The following is a 20,037-nucleotide window of genomic DNA, read 5'->3' on the forward strand; positions in this document are numbered from 1 at the left end:
TCTTTCACAATCAAGATCAGGAACTAAAGAAGTGCCTGGTTAAAAGGGGTCTGAATGTTGAGCGCTGTGGTCCCCTCTGCAGCAGCCTATTGTGCTCTTGTTATTGTGTCCTTGGAAGTGCACTCTTTTGCGGTTTATCTGACAACCTTGTGTGATTTGATACACTGGAAAATGTGCTCCGCTCATGCTCTGACCAGGTCATCCAGGCAAGATGATTAAAAACGAAAAGGTTTGAACATGTTAGGAAATATAAGGGTACAATCCACAAATTGGAATGAATGTGATTGCAGATTGTTCCAACGCTAACAATAAACAGGCAAAAAGGCAATTCAGAGAACAAGATTAAGACAAATTGTTTTGACACAAAGTAGATTTTCTCCACAAACTACTTTGAATAAATTTGTAAAAAAACAAACAAACCTGAACCTACCAGAAAAACTGAGGGAACAGACCAATGCCTCCATCTGTAGTTAACAAAGATAGACAAAGAAAATGTGCTTGATGTGTTTGCCACTCTCCCCGAATGGGCATGATGGAAATCTATTGAATACAGATGGGTGTGTGTTTGTTCTCAACACATTTTGGGCTTGTTCATTCAAACTACAGTATTCAGTATATATCTAAAACTGATCTGTCCTTGTCCACTGCTGAATAACAAAATGCTGAAATAGATCCACAGTTCTTCTGCTTTGGTTAAGTTTTAACACAGTACATGAATCTTTAAGTCTTACTCAGACATTTCATCAACTTGAACCGAATTTCCAGTAACCATGTGGGCTCATTTAAAAAAAAAAAAAAAAAGGGCTTCAAGTTGCTTTCATGATCAGGAATCCCAGGTTAATGTTGAGATATTAGAGAATAACTCGACTGTGACTGAATGACTCAGGCCTTTCTTTTGGGCTATTGTTTTCGGGTTTTGTACATTTTCACTGCAATGAAACTTTGAACTCAAGGAGGAACAAAACACACTGTAGATATGAAATGATAATTAGATATATAGTCTCATCAATTGACAGAAAAGTCTTCAGTGACGAATTTCATGATTTATTTATTAAAAAAATGTTTTAAAGCATGTTAAAGCATCTCTAAAATGAAGATTTTCTTGGGCTAATTAATGTCATATTCCAATACAACAATGTCTGTAAGGCCCCTCTTTTTACTTAGTGCATCAAAACAAGGGTCAATGAGTCTATCTGGTTGTTATTGCAGCATTCATAGATTTTATGAACTCGGTGTAAGGTCAACATTTTCAAGAAAAATCACGATAACAATCCATCACCGGGCAGTGGTTGGTCCATCAGAGAGAGTAGGCCCAAGCAGTGTCCATGTTTCTCTGATCGCAACGGACTGTTACTAGGCTCAAACAAACAAAGAAAGATTGATGACTTCGGTTGATGGAAATTCAAAAACCCGTGCAAATCTGAGGAAAAAGAAACAAGTACAAGGTTCAGATGAAGACAAAATGGCAAAACAGTCAGTGAGAATGTTTTTTTGCATCTCTGTTTGAGGGAGACAGACATGCAGTTACAGATTATCACCATAGGGATTGCCAAAGAGATCAAAACTTAAATATGCAAGGTGTCTGCTTAGATGTAAACTATAGAATTAGACACATTGAAATAGCAGCTGCATCTGATCTTTAGCAAGTTTCACTTTCAGTGACAACTTTTGAAAAGTCTTGTTGACTATGATTCAAAATCAACTCTAATACAGTATGTTCCCTATCACGTTAACGTGATGCTTAAAATATGTAGTTCATATTGTAGAGAAGTACTTAAAGCAAGAAGAAAAATCACCTGTTTGACCACTCTGAACTATCAATTGTGGCAGATGCGTTTTTGTTTACAGTTACATATTTTCTAATTCATCATAATCCATTTGCTTCCATCCCCTGAACAGGAAATCAAAAAACAGAGATAAAACTATAAGGCTCTTCCCAACTGCAGGAAAGGAAAAAGGTGAATGTAGTTATAAGTTCTATTGAAGGTTTCAACACCTGCACCTGCTACAGAACTTGTAAATACACTTTTACATGACGAGTTCGGTCCAGTATCGAAATATTCCTTCCCTTGACACAATGCAAATCTGCACTTTAAAAACAAATCATATTTAAAATTTCTCTAGCCAAATCCTGTCTGACCTTTTCTCTTCCAGCGATTCACGCAAAAGAAAGGGGAAAAGCAAAGGCTTTATTCTGTCTGAACTAGAGCTGAGCTTTTGATATGGTGTACTTGGTTTTTTTCTTTTTTTTTGCATTAGCTGTTCAGGTTACTTCGCTCCCTCCCCTCAACCCGAGACCTTTATTTATCCAAGTCAGACCTCGTCTTCCGTGGACCCTGTAATCATTCAGGGCCACTGAGGGAGAGAGAGAGAGAGAGAGAGAGAGAGAGAGAGAGAGAGAGAGAGAGAGAGAGAGAGAGAGAGAGAGAGGAGACAGAGGAGGGTGGTGTGTGTTTTTGGGGGTGGGGGATCTGAAATGGCTGCACACAATCTCCTCCAACAGCACTGACAGAGCTTCAGTCCAAACCAAACCACATATAATTTACATTCTTCAGATACCAGCTAACCTGAGCACAAACAGGACGATCGAAAACAGGTGTGTTTAGCAACAACCCTCTTCTTTTATGTTTCACCTTTCTTTGAGGCGCTATCTGGCTCTCATGTTGAAGCTTAAAGTGACTTTTCATAACAGGGCACAGGGCCTATGTTGGGGATCTGAGGTCCATCCCTGTTCATGCATCAAAATATTCCCACTGGAGCACAATGAAACAAGGAAATCACCCTGCAGGAGAAGCGAGCTGAAGGCCACGCTGCTTCCATAATCTTACCGCAAATTGATTACTGCCTTTGAGAGGCCGGCCTGTTGTGAGGAGAGGAGTTAGGGAACTGACAGACATGAGCACTTCAACACACACACACACACACACACACACACACACACACACACACACACACACACACACACACACACACACACACACACACACACACACACACACACACACACACACACACACAGTGGTCGATACGTACAGTGCAGTGATGAGTGGGTGAGAATGGCATCACCGTAGTGACACTGGCCACACCACTCGCAGAGCAAAGAAGCCTGTAGTGTGTGTCCCCCACCTCGCATCTATCTTTAAATACTGCGGCTGCTCCACTGATGAAAATTGCTCTCTTTCATTCTTGCTGTAAGCGCATCTGGGGGGGGGGGGGGGGGGGGTAATGTGGGTAGTGCAGACTCATTTGTCCTCGCTTATGTATATCAGGGCAAGATGACTGAGAGATCATTTTACCATCCATTTACAGGGAAAACAAAGAAGATGAAAATAGGCTTAAACAACCCCTATGCACACATGGCCATTAGCAACTGTGAGCCATCATGAGTTTTTTTATCGCAGGGATCCTCTGCTTATCAAAGGCTGCATCAGATGAGGAACCCTTATGTAGAGTATTTTGTTCCCTTCACAGAGGACATGCATTAGCAAGACATGTTTTGCTCACTCTTAAGCCCTGCATTGGTTGTTTTCTTGCTGGTTAGCTCCTCTGGATTGAGATATGTACCTTCAAACTCCGACCCCCTAGCCTTTGAGACGCTAACTCTGTGTTCGCTGTTTATTTCACAAGGCTGGGCTTTGTCAGCCCTGTCTATAATGCTTGAAATGTGAAATGAATCCAGTCTCTCCTTCATTCCTGCTATGCACAAGAAGGAGCAAATTAGAGCCTGGGTTAACACTCCGCAGGATCATAAAAACAGTCTTTGTCACACCCTGACTCACTCTGTATTTGCCCCTTTTCTTTCAGTGTTGCTTGTTTTTGCTTCCTTTGTCATCACTAAGTTTTCCCTAAACCCTTACCTCAGTCCCAGTGCTCTGCTCTAATTTGCAGTTTGTTTCAATTTAGGATGGATCAATCCCAGACCCACTAGTTGTGTACCTTTAGAAAGCTCTGAACCCAATACCCTCATCCCATATTGGCTCCTTGTTCTCTGCTTCCTCTGTCCTGTGCCCTCACTTATGTCTCTGCTTACTCCTGGCTGCATACGCTTGTTTTCTGTGGTGTCAGATTTGGTTTAAAGCAGGTTCACTGGCATGTGTTGAGTATGCGGGCGATATCCTCATTCTTACTTTATGGAGAGGTGTGTGACTGTAAATGTACGTGTGAGACACTATTAAAAACAAGGAAAATGTCAGGCATGAAGAAGCTTTCGATGATGTCTATGTGTATGGCCTCTTTTTCAGTGGATTACGCTTGTGACTTTAGGACTCACAAAGGATGTTCAAGAGGGAGGTAGTTGAACGCGACGCCTCATCTGCACTCATGTCATCTGGGCTGGTGTGTCCCTAATGTCGGCATTTTGCCAGCTGCTTTCCCCCCCTGGGTTTCACCTAGTCACTGAATGTCCTTTACGTCATCTTTAGAGTCTGCAGCCCATCAGTCACTCCCTGAACCTCTGCCAAGCAAAACTCAAAATTGTCCCACCTCAATCCATCCTTGTCCACTCACAGAGCCAAAACCGAGTTGGCTCATCTAGATTGTGTTTTTTTTCAGATATCATCCCGACTACTGCGGGAAATCCTACATAAGATTTATATTTTATGTGCGTCACTATGTTTTCTGATTGATTTTTCAAAATCACTCTGCACATGACACTTTTGAATTTGGAGCCAGAGAGCAGCTTGTGGTTATAAACCTTTTATGCTTTCCATTTTTTTTTACAAGCAACTTCAAACAGTGGGTTTAATTTTGGCAGCTTATTTGGCCTATCGCTTGCTCCAGCAGATTAGACTCTTTCCATTACAGAGCTAAATAATAGGGGCAGCACTAAACCGAGATGGGGCCGCATTTTATAGGTGCTACCCTGCAGCTTTGGCAGGGAGTCCTTTGGGTCTGTGGCTACTGTGGTAGTGATCTCGGGCGGTATAGTGCACTGCATAGTTTTTTTCAGGATGAATGGTGGTAATGGAGACTATTTTGGGACTCAGTGAGGTCTTGGTTTATGACCTGGTTATCTGGGGCTACAACCGGTGACAAAAGCATGAAATGAAAAGAAGGACTGTAAAATCTCTTGCAGATTTAATGTGTTAGCAGCATCTCTAGTCATCACTTGGACCTTTTATTTGGACAATTTCATGGACTCTCTCACATGAGGGTAGATGTCTTACAGGAGAGTGTTAGAATGAGTACACTCCCTCTCTTCAGCAACAGCTGACTTTAAAAGAGCCTCAATGAATCTGTGGCTATCTGCGAAACCTGCATAATAAATGTGAAGCAGTCTGATGTGGGTTTGATGTGGAAATAGATGCTTCTGGGGAAAAGGAGAACCAGACTTTGCTGCAACCAGCTGTGCCAACCCCCCTTCAGAAAAAATAAATTCTTTAACCTGCTACATCTGGCCTGGTTCGGCCTGTCCTTGGCCTGTGTTCTTACTACACTGACATTAATCAGCCCCACAACAGTAATGGCTACCAGGACACTGTGCAAGGGAAACGTATTGTGGCATATTAATAATCTGACATTTACCCCATCTTTGTAAGTAGACTAAAGAAGGTCCCTGAAATTTAGCACTGAGTGTGCAGCTTAAACTGTTTGCTGGTGTTAATGCTTGTACAGATCATTGTTTTGCATTTTACTGTAAATGCAAATTTCTATGATGAACCCATTCTTTATAATTGTATTAAAGTGGAAATATTGCTCAGAGCTTGAACCATGTAATAAAGATAGAAGGAAGCTCTTTATGTCAGCCCTCTGTTAGGAAGCAGTCGTCTGTAATTATTGCTGCTTTTTATCCTTTGTAGCAAACACAACAAACAAGTGCTTTTGTGTGACCTGGCAACATGTTTCAGGGAAACCGTTTGTTTGTAACCTGGTTTGTTTGTGTTCCTGAGATCACGTGACTAAAACCCCTCACTCTTTGCTTTCTCTCTTTACCCCCTCCTGTTTGCTTTCTTGGTGCATCAAGTGCATTTGAAGTTGCAATGTGGAAGTCATTAGCCACAAAACCCGACAAATATAATAACAGGGCGATTAGCTCTCTCAGCAATTCTCTGCTGTTTTTCCTTTTTTCACTTCTCTCATCTGTTTAGCTGGGGTGGTGCAGCATTCTGTGAGCTTGGTGGAGGGCGAGTCTCAGTCTTCTACTCTTTCCCGGACTTTTTCTATTTGTAGATCTGCATACATTTTATTGGAGGTTTTTTTCCCCCTTCTCTCCGTCTTTCATGCGGTGGTGGTTCTGTTTCCCATCACGGCCCATGATGAAACCACAAGAAAGTGCAGACCCGTGTGACGAGAGCGCAACTGTTGCTTGGTGACAAGGAAAGGGATGTGATGGGGGGGCTGGGTGTGTTTTCTAAGGGAGTGGATGTGGTGACTATACAATCAGTAGGAAAGCTCTTCATTTTCTACAGGACAGGGATAAAATGCTCATATCGGCACCGCTTCAATTTAAAATTGGCCTTTTCTCTTAAGCTTGATAGATATGTGGTCATCCACAGGGCTTTTAAATGGACCATTCATCTTTACGATGGCCTCACTTATCTCGGAGTCCTTTACAGATCTGCTACTTCCCATACTCACCACAAGCAAATGGTGGCTTGGAACCACATGGAGCACCCCGCTGTCTTCCTCCTGCTGGTATTATGCTGCCATATTTACCATCGCGTCCTGGAAAGCTAACTTGGCTGCAGCAGGGCAGACTGATTGCCAGCAGCAGCTTGTTCCAAGCAGACCATGTGCATACAAACTCTCCATCCTGAAACCCCAGTAAAGTTTTCTGAAGGAGAAGAGAATACATTTACAAAGTCATTTGGCTCTTTCTTTTTGATACAGTGTGTTGAGAAGTGCTGCATGCAGCCAAGTTCAGTCATTTCAATACCCGTTTTTTTGAGAGTGAGAAGATATTTGAAGGACGTGAGCTCATTGGGGATGCAGTAGGCTGCCCTGTCCCTGCCTGATGGTATCGTCTCTGACTGGAGCAGTAACAATCCTGATTGCTTCTGGGGAGCAGTGACTCATGATTGTTCGTCTGCTGCTGCCAAACTCTCAATAGTAGTGTTTTCCTTCCTCTGTTGTTCTGTCAAAGTCTCTGCTGGCATCTAATTAAATTAAATCTTATCATCTGAACTCTGCCTTCCAAATATGATAATGTATGTGACAGATGCAAATACCATCACATTTCCTGAACTATACCAGAGCAGCTAACACAAATGTTGGTAGCGGAAACATAGGGCTCCCCAGTTTAATTGGACAACTCAAATCATCAGTCGGGAAAACCCAGGGCTGGCCCAGAGGATTCCTAGGATTCCTCATAATGTACATTCATTGTAACAGGAACCAAATTGAAGGGTTAACACCCACTCACAAGGTATGCAAATGAGTCAAAGGACTGATCAAATAATTTTCACGTTAAAACTAAGCTATCACTGAGTTTACCCCAGCTCTTTCTCTGATTCCTTTGATCACTGGTGATTGTTTAAAATGACAGGGATGTGACTTGAAATTTGTCTGCTGCAACTGTGTGAATTCTTTAACAGAAAATGCTTTCAAACGTCTATCTTCTAGATATTCTATGAGATCCATGTAGTCTGATATGGGAGTGTAGTGTTTTGATTAAACAACAAGGAACAAATGGTCCAAGCTTTGTCATGAACACAAAGTCTGATTCCAATGACATAATTGTCTTTGTCTAAAGCTGTTATCAGTAAACCAATTGATTTTCCTAGTGTTTCACTCTGAAGATCTGGACCTCAGTGATCAACTGCACATGCATCAATTGAGACCTTGTTAATGTGTGTTATTTGTCATGCCATGTCTGTCCTCTGTCTGCCTGACAATAACTTTTTTACCCTGCCCCTCTCATCACTTTCTCCTGTAAGGGTAGGGAGAGCATGACCCCTGTTGTAACACCATTAAACTGTTTTCTTTAATTGTATAGAGTTGTGTTCTGCCTCAGCCTCTGTCTCTCTGTCTTTCTTGATTACATTTAAAATCCAGTGGTTGGGATCCCGGGGTACTGAGGCGGTATTAATTTGCTAAGAGAGAGGGAAGCCATTTTTACAGACAATAGAGTGGCATCATAATAACAGGAACTCGCTGTTGAACTCCTGTCAGCCTGACGATGAATGGCTGATAAGCTTGACTGCACAACACAGTCGAAACAACTTTAATTAAAAGCAACTTGGCTGAGACACTGAGAACAGCCAGGGCCTTTTGATTTGCTCTAAAATTAAGTGCTAGCTGTACTTTTGTGGTGACTGCAATAGGCCTGGAGTGCTTGTTTGCGTGCAAGCTCAGGCTGTAAATATCACGAAGCATGGTACAGAGTATGAAAAGCTAATTACTAAACATATTCAACTTTCACAACATTTGTATCTAGTTTTCAGTCCTCACAAGTCTTCATTCCTAAACTCTTATTTTTACTCTCATTAATGCCATGTGGATCCTCTAAACCTGAAAAATGGCATCTAAACGTTGCCATCAAAAGATGGACTTGGCAACAATCAACAAAGGTCGTATTTAAAGTGTTTGAGGCTAGGCAGAGGCAGTAGATGAAGAAAGAGTACAAGAGAAGAGAAGAGAAGTAAAAAAGTTTGAAAACGCCAGACCCAAAAGAGAATGACTGAGAGGCGAGGAGCACAGCTGGCTCACTTAGGGGTATAATGACTGTCATATCGCAAGGCATTAGCTCATACTCAGCCCAGACAGCTTGACTTGCTGAAAGAAGCCGGTCATTGGCTTACCACGTACATAGCAACAATATCCCATAGAGACGCATTAAACAAGCGAGTATGTGATTTTTTTTTTTAATCAAATTTGATTGACAAGCATGTTGTACAGTACGTGCTCCGGGGTCTACAATTTCAATAGTGGTTCATAGGCTACTTGACAGTATTACTTGTAAGTTTTAAATACTGAAAGTTTGTCAGAGTAGGCCTATGTGCTTTTTAAAGAATGAGGATGTGGTTTGGTTTTCAAATCACCCATCTCTGATTCTTAATCATCTGCTGTTACCAGCCACAATTCCTTACTTTGTCCTCTAAGTGGAAACTCCTCCTCATGACAGTCTAAAGGTCCTGTGCTACACTCCTTTTGGTGCTTCAATCTTCGAGGCCTGGCACGTCAAACCAGCTTACAGTAACAAAAACAAACAACCTATCCACCAGGAGACTCTTAATGAGATTTCAGGCAGAGCAAGCAAAAGGACATCGGAGGGAAAACCCTTACATTTTTAATGTATACAATTAGATCTAGTATCACCCTAGTCAGTGAATAAAGTTTTCATTTTGTGTGGATTTCTGGCGCATTAGATAAGAAATAGGATAGACTCAGAAATTTGTGATGAGAGTTTGGTTGATATGAAGCAAAGATAGATAGATAGATAGATAGATAGATAGATACTTTATTGATCCCCAGGGAAATTCAAAGCATCCAGTAGCAGGTTACAAAGACGTACATGACATGAAACATTTGTTACAAATGAAACCACAAAACCGACGCCCCTCTCCCATACATATATATTAACCCGAAAAAAAAGATTTAAAGAATACCCCTAAGGGAAGAGGTTCAGAGTTGAGCCAATGGTCGCTGTGTTGAGGATTGAGCCTCTGCATATATTTGCAGACGTTCTTAACTACTGAGCCAAACCAGCATCTCTAAAGTTGTGTTTTTGTACAATAATCATTGAGGCCACACTTGCAGAAACACATTTTGATGATGTTCATGAACTTTGAACTAGACCCAACAGTGATGTCAGGTCTTGACCATGTGCCTTTGCAAGATTTGAGGATGATGTATGACTTGCAGCATTTTTTTTTATTTATTTTTTTTAAATGTTGTCCTCAAAAATATGTTTTTTTTTGTCAAAGAATGTTTGACAAACTGTGGCATATCAGCTTTGTGAGGGAATAACAAAACAATAAAATAACATACAAATGCCACACACAAAAAACACTGTAGACTGGGATTCTCATGTACTGTGTTGAAGATCCTGTTTTTGTCTTCTTACACTATAGGAGTATCCTGCTCTGTCAACAGTCGTAGGAATTATGAGCACCTGCAGTATGAGTAATCATAACAGTCACATAATAAATTGAAATATTCCATACTAATGCAATCATATGAAGTTTTCGGTCTTGGCTGTTAGAACTCCCTTGACAGGAGCCCCCGAGGCTCAAAATGATGAGCGGTGAGGGCTCATCACGCTCCCATCAGCCATTGTTTATTTGAATTCCCTCTCTACGGGAAGAAAAGCCTTCCCCCCGCCATTGTTTTGCCTTGGGAAACTGTCTCTTTTTTTTTTCTCACTCCCCCTCTTTGACTATGCCATATGGTTGTCATACACTTCCTGGAAATTCAAGCCATGTTTGCTTTTGTTGTATATCTGTGGGGCAGGTTTTTCGGTACGCTCCTGCGTTGACATTAATTGAAACAATACTGTGATTGATCTTGCTTTAACATGCTTGGCCAGAGCTGAAATGGATAGAGCCTCAGCAAGAAAAGTAATTATTCCAAACTTCTACGGCCATTCCAAACACATTACAACATTTTAATAGCACGTGAGTGTTTCACTGAATCCAGACTCACCATAAAGCAGGTCACATGTGGAGCTGCTTTTCACATGCCTTATTTTAAGCTCTCGCCAAGCTTACGTTTTACACCTTATTAGATGTTGTATCCATTATTTCAGACACAAGTAAATTCTCTGACCTTCTCTGTCTTATTTCCCTCTTCCAGAGTGCTACACTGCAAACGGAGAGGACTACAGGGGCTTTCAGAACCAAACCAGCCTGCATGGTGGTAAACCCTGCCTCTTCTGGAATGAGACCTTCCAGCACCCTTACAACACCCTCAAGTACCCCAATGGAGAAGGGGGTTTGGGCAGACACAACTACTGCAGGTGAGTTTCTTTTCTTTATCTGTAAGTTCACTAATATTAAATCACATGCAGTGGGTTTACTTCTTGAAACTTGTGATTTAAAAAAGCATCAGCTACTTAGTGAAATGTAATGTTAATAAAACATAGTTGAAACTTGCAGCTTACAGGATAGCAGGGTTGAGGAACGAGATGAAAACATAGTCTGAGGCTGAAAGGTTGAAGGCAGATTGACAGGCAGAGTTTGTGGCCATATTAAATCGACTAAAAATGTTCACATCAGCACTTATTGAAGTATGATGCGCTAATTAATCTCTGAAACAGATGTTCCTAATCTTTTTGACTTCAAACCCCTTAATGCAAAGCAGGTGGCAAAAGTTAAATAACTGCTTTTACGTAACCTAACATCTTTCTAGTCCTCAAAGCTGTTAAAGAGCTCTACAGGTACTTACCCCGTTCACACAGACATTCTTAAGCAATCTGGTTCAGCACCTTTCCTTCTGACATTTTGACATTCACTCTTTCGATTAAAGGACGACCTGGTTTATACCATCCAGTGTTTCCTTACTCACATTTGAAGAAAGTCGGAAAAGTTGATGAGAAGCAAAGTTTTAATGAGGCTAAAATATGTTTTTTTTCTATATTCCACTAATCCTTTTCATGACACCTTAATTACTTAAGCTTGTATAACGCTTCAGTTGTCTTATGATTTTTACGCCCGAGGTCACACCTACTTTTTTTTTTTTTTAAAGTGTCCATAAGTATTTACTAATCCCAGTCACACATATTCACAAGCTGCAGATGACACAGTGGGAGCAACTTGGGGTTAAGTGTCTTGCCCAAGGACATGTGGCTGCAGGAGCTCGGGCTTGAACCCCGACCTTCCGGTTGAGAGGCGACCGGCTCTACACTAAACCACAGCCGCCAAGATGCTCTAACTCTGTCTGCACTAAAAGCAAAAACAGTTCTGTCTTTTTGTTTTATCGTAAAGCAATCTGCTTTTGGCCTGGAAATAAAGCAAATTCCCCACAGAGTCTTAAACAGTGGCTAACAGTTACTGCTGCCAAAATCTTTAGCAGTTATCTTTTATGTTTATGGCATGTAAAGTTAACACCATTGATGTAAAAGTGCTTTGAGTGGCATCTTTGAAACTCATCTTTATGAGACAGACTGATGTTTGACGGAGATTTAAACTTCATAGACAAAGCATTTGACTTGATTAATAATTTAAAATCAGGCCGTTGGTGTTTTGCAGAGGGTTTGAGCTCAGGGGAAATGCTCAGTCACTCACCTGAATTTTTAACCGGCACCCAAACTGAACGTTTAGCCCCGTCATCGCAAGGATGCAAAAGCGCTTGAAGAGTTTGTATAAGCAAATCTCCGTCCCTCATCCGTGTAATGTGAGGGGACATGGCGGCTTTGCGTGTCTGAAAATCCCTTTTGTATCCATCAGGCACACTCCAAGCACGAATCTCAGTTTTGCCTGAACGATTGTCAAACTTATATTTTTGCTGGTTGATGCACTTGCAGTTCAAATCCACAGAGACGTCCAGAACAGTGGCTTGGGACATTTAGCCAATCCATAAGAAACAGAAAGCCCCCCCCCCTCCCCTACTCCTCCTCCTCATCCCAAAGCCTCTGAAACATTTCTCTAACTCATGGTTGTAAACTCATAACACAGCAATGCTTTGAAGTGGCACTGGACAGATTTGTTTTTACTTGAACTGGATGGGAATTTGGAAGATTTATGAGGAGGATACAGGCAGATGATCGTGGAGGGCTTTCCCGGGACATTAGGAATGCATTATGTTCAACAAGCGGTTCAAAATGGACATATCCAATGTTTGGATTTGGCTGTTTTTTTGGCAGCAGATGCAGTCAGCAGCTTTTCCAACTCACTGACAGCTCGTGGCTTTGTTTCTTCCTGACAGAGGGATTTCTGTCGCTTAGGGCTGCAGCTACGACTTCTCTCAGTCTCTCTGTTCGACGACCCTGCATGTACAGAGTCACTCCTCAGCAGCGCTCTGGGGACAGAGGTGGCCACTTCATTGTGAAAAGATGAGGGATGGTATTTTTGGCATGTCTGCACAGGGTCAAGTATTGAATCATGTGTCCACCCATGTGTGTATGTGTGTTGTCTGCACATTTGGTGAACATGTACGTGCCTGCAGAGAAAAGGGTTACCCCGCTGCAAAGAAAGATGTGTCGCATTTGATTTGTTTGATCACAGAAAGTTGGCTTGTTGTGTTGCTCGATTTGGATTGCAGATCTCTTTATTTACATGATGTGCAACTTGCAATTCAAATTCCGTTTTCCCACTTCCCATTGCCTCTACCCTTAATGCGTTCTCTCATCTCTCTCGCTTGTGCGTCTGTCATCTGAGGCTTACATTTGTTAGTATGTTTCAGGCCATAACTTCACATTAGGGGGTAATTCTTAGACAAGAGGGGGAGGTGAACACAAGAGGGAGGGGTTAAAGAGGAGAGCCAGGGCACTTTTGGCATGTCAGACCCCGAGGCAAATTGTGGTTTTATGAGATTAGAGCTTAGGCCAGGACACAGGTGGATAATGCAAAGCTTGGAATCACTACATGTCTTAACTTTAGCACATGGCTCTGAGCACGTATCAGATGTTGAGAAGCCTAGAAGTAGAGGATTACACACTCACTTCTTGTCCCCTTGCTGGAGTTTTCCCGGTGGTGATTTAGCTGAGAGGGCACCATAGTAGTGCTGCAGAAAGAGCCCTAACAGCCCCCACATTTCATCTTTATAGCCTGCTATAAAATACTCCAGGGAAAACAGGGGGAAAACTGGGCAGAGGGGAAATGTCACATTGTTCGCCCGCAGAAAAAAGAAAAAGCACAAAGCTTCAGGAAAAGGACAACAGCTCTCGTGTCTTAGCTGAGACTTAGAGAGACTTACTTTAACAATGAATATCACATTACAGAATCAATTTAATCTAATAAAAATAAGTACATCAGCTTCTCTTATGTCTGTGTTTTTTTTTGGCTATTCTACACAATAATAAGAGACTTTTTACTTCTTAAATACTTGAACATTTTCTATACTTATTGACTTATATAAGAATAACGTCAAATCAATGTCCTGATTTATGTTTCATTTATAGTTCCTTTTCAATCGACTGTTCCTACAGCCTCATATTGGGACCCCCCCCCCCCCCCCCCGGTGCATTAGAATGAGGGTGTGAAGTGCATGACGGTTCAGTGGGTGGTTCAATAGCTTTGTGAGCCATTTCCTTGCTATTTATATGCAGGTGTGTATGTGTAGTGTACAATTTATGAGAGTCCACTATGGCTTCTTATGCTTTTCTCTTGCATAGATGAGATAATGGAAATGCCAGAGTGAATAGTGTTCCCCAAGTTGATTGCAATTGGATCTTCATGATGGTGGGTGCAAATCTGGAATCAGGCAAAGTGCAGACAAGTTGTCAGTTGTTTGAACGTCTAAATTACAACCCCGGTGTGCTGCCTCATATAAAGATGAAGTTAATGGAAGTGTCCCACAAGAAGAAGCATTGGCCATCAACATTATAGTAATCTCAGGATTGATAAATGTTTGTGCATTCGTCCTGAAACGGTCAAACATTTTCTTTTTTTTTTACCATGTAGCCATCTTTTGTTTTAGCTCTAATGTTCTGAGATTTCTGCTCCCAACAGGTAGAGAAGGGTTTCTTTACGGTTCTCTGTTCTTTTTTTACAAATATTCATTTACATTTTGTGGTCAGTTAAAACCAAACCTCAGGTATAATTGAAACCATTTTAGTGAATTGAGTTTGACCACTTATTTAAACTTTTACCTTTGATGTTAAGAAATCATGTTGTTACTGTCAGTTTATAATGGGCAAGGCTTAAACACTACAAAAACCAGGAACTTCAGCCATTGTTGCCTTAAACAATCAACCAGTCAGAGCAGCAGCAAATTCAAAGAAATGTGTTAAAAGCTAAATAAAGCACAGTTGTTGCCAAATTACTTAAAAATTGATTCACATGCATTCCAGTTAATTTATTTATTTAAGAACAGTTTTTTACTTTTTGCTACAGATTAAAGTTTAAGTTTTATCCATAGTAAGGATGCAGATAACAGTATTATAAGCTAAATGACACATTTCCTGCTGAAGTGAACCTTGAAATTGTAGTCAAGGAACATAGTGATGTGCTTACAAGCTAGCATGACATAGTAATAACACAACCTCGTGTTTAGTGGACTGTGAGAGAACAACAATAGACAGTAGACTATACATATCATCCAACAACCAACAAGCCACTCACTTTCAATACATGCATTCATGCAGCACAGCAGCAAGCAGCAGTTTGCATGCTAAATCATCCAAGTCAATTAAAGAGTCTTCTCCCAGGCAGTAAATAGCCAGTCTCTGATCTGCTGTTGACCTCAAATCCCACTCCAGACAGCCTCTCAGCACCACTTCTTAGTAGGCATTTCTACTCTTCTGAATTCAGCGGAATGAAGTGTAGCTCTCATCTTATTTGTATTCAGAAATTAAACTAATGTTCCTCCAGAATCTGACTGAACTCGTGAAATACCCCTAGAAGCTTGTTATTTGCAACATTAGCACACATTCTTTGATGTGATTATTTTAAAATTTGTATATGTAGTTTGACAGTGCCAGGCAGTTTAAAAATGCCCTTCAATTTTCCAGTTAAGGTATGGGGAAAAATGGTTATTACGGGAAACCTTTTGAACAGCAGCCAACCCTGAGCAGCTGCTTTTTCTCTGTGTTCAGAAGTAAGCTGCTCCTGGCTTTAACGGCAGGACCGGAGAACCTGGGAGGAAAAACCCAATGTGGCTATAATTGGCTCTGTACCCAAGTGTGTGGCTCACTCGGAGCGAAATGAGTCAATCAGCGTAATTGTGCCAATTAAGTGTCCAAACATCTTCTGTGATCTACCTCTGGGTATGGGAGTGTTTCAACAAGCTCTTCTACTTAGAGCCATCTCTGACGCACATGGATCTGAATGTAGCCCCTACGACAAAACAACCCTAAACACATGCGCACATATACACACTCCAGCAAAAAACTTTTTTCTATACGAGGACTGAAGTTTTTCTCTGTGCTGCGGGGTTAAACAAATGGATTTCCATCTATCGGAGTCTGCTCTTATCTGCACAGCGGCACCTGAGCTAATCTGACACTGTCTGCTTTCCAACTTCTTTGTCTTTGCCTTTGCTCTCTCCCCTCAAACACACACACACTCACACACACACACTCACACACACACACACACACACACACACTCGCCCAACCCGCACACACTGGTACTCAGGGCAGGATTATGTTTCTCTGTCATGTGGGCTAGCCTGTTCACCTCAGTGCTGTAGATGATGTTCCCATGCTACTGCAAAAAGGGTGCGTGCAGGTGTTCCTGTGTGTTTCTGTTTGTGTGTGTGTGTGTGTGTACGTGTGTGTGAGTATGTGTGTGCGTATGTGTCTGTAGGGGGACAAGGGTTTTTTTGGATAGAGGTTAGGGACACCACATAATTTACTGATCAAAGCTGCCGGTGGGTCGGACTTGGTATGGGTGTTCCTCTGAGGATATTTAGTTAATGATGATGGTTGTAATTCATGTCTGCCTCCTTAGGGGGTGATTAAAAGAGCAGTAAATTATATAAGTGGCTATAGATGGCTTCTTGGGAGTCTTATTTCAAATAGGGTCTATTAGGCTTTGACAAGCATGAAACGGAGAAGGGGAGAGAGACGTAGAGAAAAGGTACATAATACAATATTTTGATGGTTGGACTTTGGACTTGTGTTTATGCTGTTCTTTTTCCAGCCGTAGCTTCAGGCTAAATAAACAGGTGTTTGCTGCCAATCTGGGTGGAGCAATAAATAGATCTGGGATCATGATATGGTATTCAAATTTACTGGAAAACAAGGCTGGGTTCTTTTTGACATGGGAAAATTTCAGGTTGAGGTTAAGCGCTGTGTTGTTTCTCTTTTAGATTAGAAGAAAAGAAAAAGTGAATAGATTAACCCTTTCTACAAACTTTACTTTACGGTGATAACAGTTTGCCAAATATTGAGAGTGAAAAGCTTTGAGGCAGTTAAACTTGAGTTCAACCCTAAAAGTCTTTACAGCGACATATTTGTCAATACCCCATTTTGAGTGTGAAAAGAGAGGAGGAAACTCTGGAAAGTGTTTTTGATAGGAAAAGAAAAGAAATGGAAACGCCCTTCACAACTTTGCTCACAAAAGGCGAAACGGGATAGTGCAGCGCCCCGAGGCTTTGTCAAGATGCTACAAAAAGGTGTGTCAAATAACAAAAAAAGGTCTCTGGCAATTACAGTCAGTACTAAAGAGAAATAGCAATGTCACCTTAGAAGGCCGTTTTTTCTCATTTACAGTTTTTTCTTTTCCTGCAATAGAGCTTAAAGATCTGAAAATGACACCAATGTGAGCTCCAACCGCATACTTGCTGCTTAGATTTCATTTAGCTGTAGTTAAAAGTAGAGTCATTATTCACATGAACACCCTGGAGATAAGGAGCCGGCTCAAAGCCATCTTCACTCCCACCTCTCATCACTTTTGTAAGTGAAGCTGAAAAGCCTAAGCATCTGCCAGTCAAAGTGTGATGGGTTCAAAGTGCCTCGATGAGGTTAAAAAAAAGCCACAGGCTCAGACAAAAGCTTTGTCCCATCCTCCCATCCATTTTTTTAAGGTTGTGCCTGGCCCCGAACAAAGAGCCCTCCTCCCCTGACCCTGACCTCCAGCCTTCAGAGAGCCATTGGTCTGGCCCTTGACTGACATGCACGGTCAAGCCTCCAGAAGACAGAGGAGGACGTACTGAGTACTAAAGAGAGCTGCTGGGATGATTGACACAGCGTAGATAATCTCCCACTGAAACATCATTGAGCATTCAGCCCTCTGCAGCAGGGTTTTTAGTTTAGTCTGTCATTGAGTTGTTTTGCCCTCATACCTCTAATATGGGTTAGGGACCCTCTAACTCTACCTCTTGCTCCTTTTACACACACACACACACACACACACACACACACACACACACACACACACACACACACACACACACACACACACACACACACACACACACACACACAGTAATTGCAAAGTGTATGAGAGAGGAAAAAGGGAAAAGGGAAAAAAGGGCGGTGGAGGAGCCACTTTAGCTAAAGCTCTGACTTTTCCTTTTGCACTAAAATCCTCTTCAACTTTAAGTCAAAAAGGAACTTGTGTGCCAATATAGAGACAAACACACACTACCAGACTGAACCTTTGTAGTATGTGCATGCTCTAAATGTGATTCCTCTGTGTCTGCAGGAATCCTGACGGAGACGTTCAGCCGTGGTGCTACATTGCTGATCATGAAGATGGGATTTACTGGAGATACTGCGATATCCCTACATGCCAGAGTAAGAAATCACTGCCACTCTATCTGCCTCTCTCTCTGCTCTGCCCCTCCATGCCCTTGGGGGCATATCATGGGCACACGGACAAGCCATTTTCAGAGCTCCGCTCATCTGCTCGCCTGCTATGAATAGCTTTTATAGAATGTATGGCTCGTAAACAGCTATTATCATCTAAAATATGCTCTAATTGCCTCCCGTCACTCCTCCTCCTGCCATGCCCGGGCCTGCCCCTTCTCTAATGTGTGCTGTCAATCATTGCCTGAGTGTGTATGGTGTGTGCGTTTCTGTTTTTGAGTTCATAAGTTTCCCCTTTGGCTTTGTAGCTTGTTTTGACATGTTTTTTTTTTTCTTTAATGTGAGTGATTTTTTTGCATCTACCTGTTTGTGGATGTTTTTGTATGTTTTGCTCCCTCATGGGTTGTGTGAGTGTCCTTGTCCAGTCATTCTTGTGTCAGTGTGTGTGATAGGTTGTTTATGTTGGGAGATGCTGTGCTTCTGTGTGTCTTCTCCACTGCTTTGGCACACATTTACAAAGAGATGCCTGTCTTTAATCCCATTACTTTCATTCTCTCCACCTTTTTAATCGCTGCTGTTGAAAAGTGACTCGGGTGGATCAGCCTGCACTGTTTTTAATGCCAGAGATCAGAATTCTTGCAGAGGAGGTTCACAGCAATTCACTGAGGGCAGGTTGTTTTAAGTAACTGTCTTATATGCTTATGATTTATACTTATTACTCATTTAAACAGTTTCCGGCAGGTGTTCATTTTTGAAGGCAAAGTCTGAATTGCTAATGCACCTTTACATGAAATCTGGTGATTGAACAAAATGTGAAAGATAAGGAGACTGCAGGAATACAGTTGCAGGAAAAAGTATGTGAACCCTTTGGAATTTCTTAGTTTTCTGATTAAATTGGTCATAAAATGTGTTCTGATCTTCATCTAAGTCTCAACAATAGACAAACACAGTCTGCTTAAACTAATACCACACAAACAATTATATGTTTTCATGTTTTTGTTGAACACAACATGCAAACATTCACAGTGCAAGGTAGAAAAAGTATGTGAACCCTTAGGCTAATGACTTCTCACAGAGCTAATTGGAGTCAGGAGTCAGCCAACCTGCAGTCCAATCAATGAGACAAGATTGGAGGTGTTGGTTAAAGCTGCCCTGCCCTATAAAGAACACACTCCAGTTTTGAGTTTGCTACTCTCAAGAAGCATTGACTGATGTGAACCATGTCTCGCACAAAAGAGCTCTTAGAAGACCTACGATTAAGACCTAACAAATTGTTGACTTGCATTAAGCTGGAAAGGGTTATAAAAGACTCTCTAAAAGCCTTGATGTTCATCAGTCCACGGTAAGACAAATTGTCTATAAATGGAGAAAGTTCAGCACTGTTGCTACTCTCCCTAGAAGTGGCCGTCCTGTAAAGATGACTGCAAGAGCACAGCGCAGAATGCTCAATGAGGTGAAGAAGAATCCTAGAGTGTCAGCTAAAGACTTACACAAATCTCTGGCACATGCTAACATCTCTGTTGACGAATCTACGATACGTAAAACACTAAACAAGAATGGAGTTCATGGGAGGACACCACGGGGAAAGCCACTGCTGTCCAAGAAAAACATTGCTGCACACTTGATGTTTGCAGAAGAGGACCTGGATGTTCCACAGCACTACTGGCAAAACATCCTGTGGACGGATGAAACCAAAGGTGAGTTCTTTGGAAGGAACACACAACACTATGTGTGGAGAAAAAAAGGCA

At 41.7% G+C, this 20,037-nt stretch overlaps 1 protein-coding gene across 2 annotated transcripts in view; it reads left to right on the forward strand.

The window, feature by feature from the left end:
• kremen1 (kringle containing transmembrane protein 1) overlaps positions 1 to 20,037 on the forward strand; it is a 61,962-nt gene that overhangs the window by 12,057 nt on the left and 29,868 nt on the right. For both annotated transcript variants that reach the window (XM_020636602.3, XM_020636603.3), the window contains exons 2-3: positions 10,732 to 10,894; positions 18,186 to 18,277. In XM_020636602.3, coding sequence (XP_020492258.1) covers positions 10,732 to 10,894; positions 18,186 to 18,277 — 255 coding nt within the window. The remainder of the gene's footprint in view (positions 1 to 10,731; positions 10,895 to 18,185; positions 18,278 to 20,037) is intronic.

This window comes from Labrus bergylta, chromosome 2 (genome assembly GCF_963930695.1).
Source record: "Labrus bergylta chromosome 2, fLabBer1.1, whole genome shotgun sequence".
NCBI classification, from domain to species: Eukaryota; Metazoa; Chordata; class Actinopteri; order Labriformes; family Labridae; genus Labrus; species Labrus bergylta.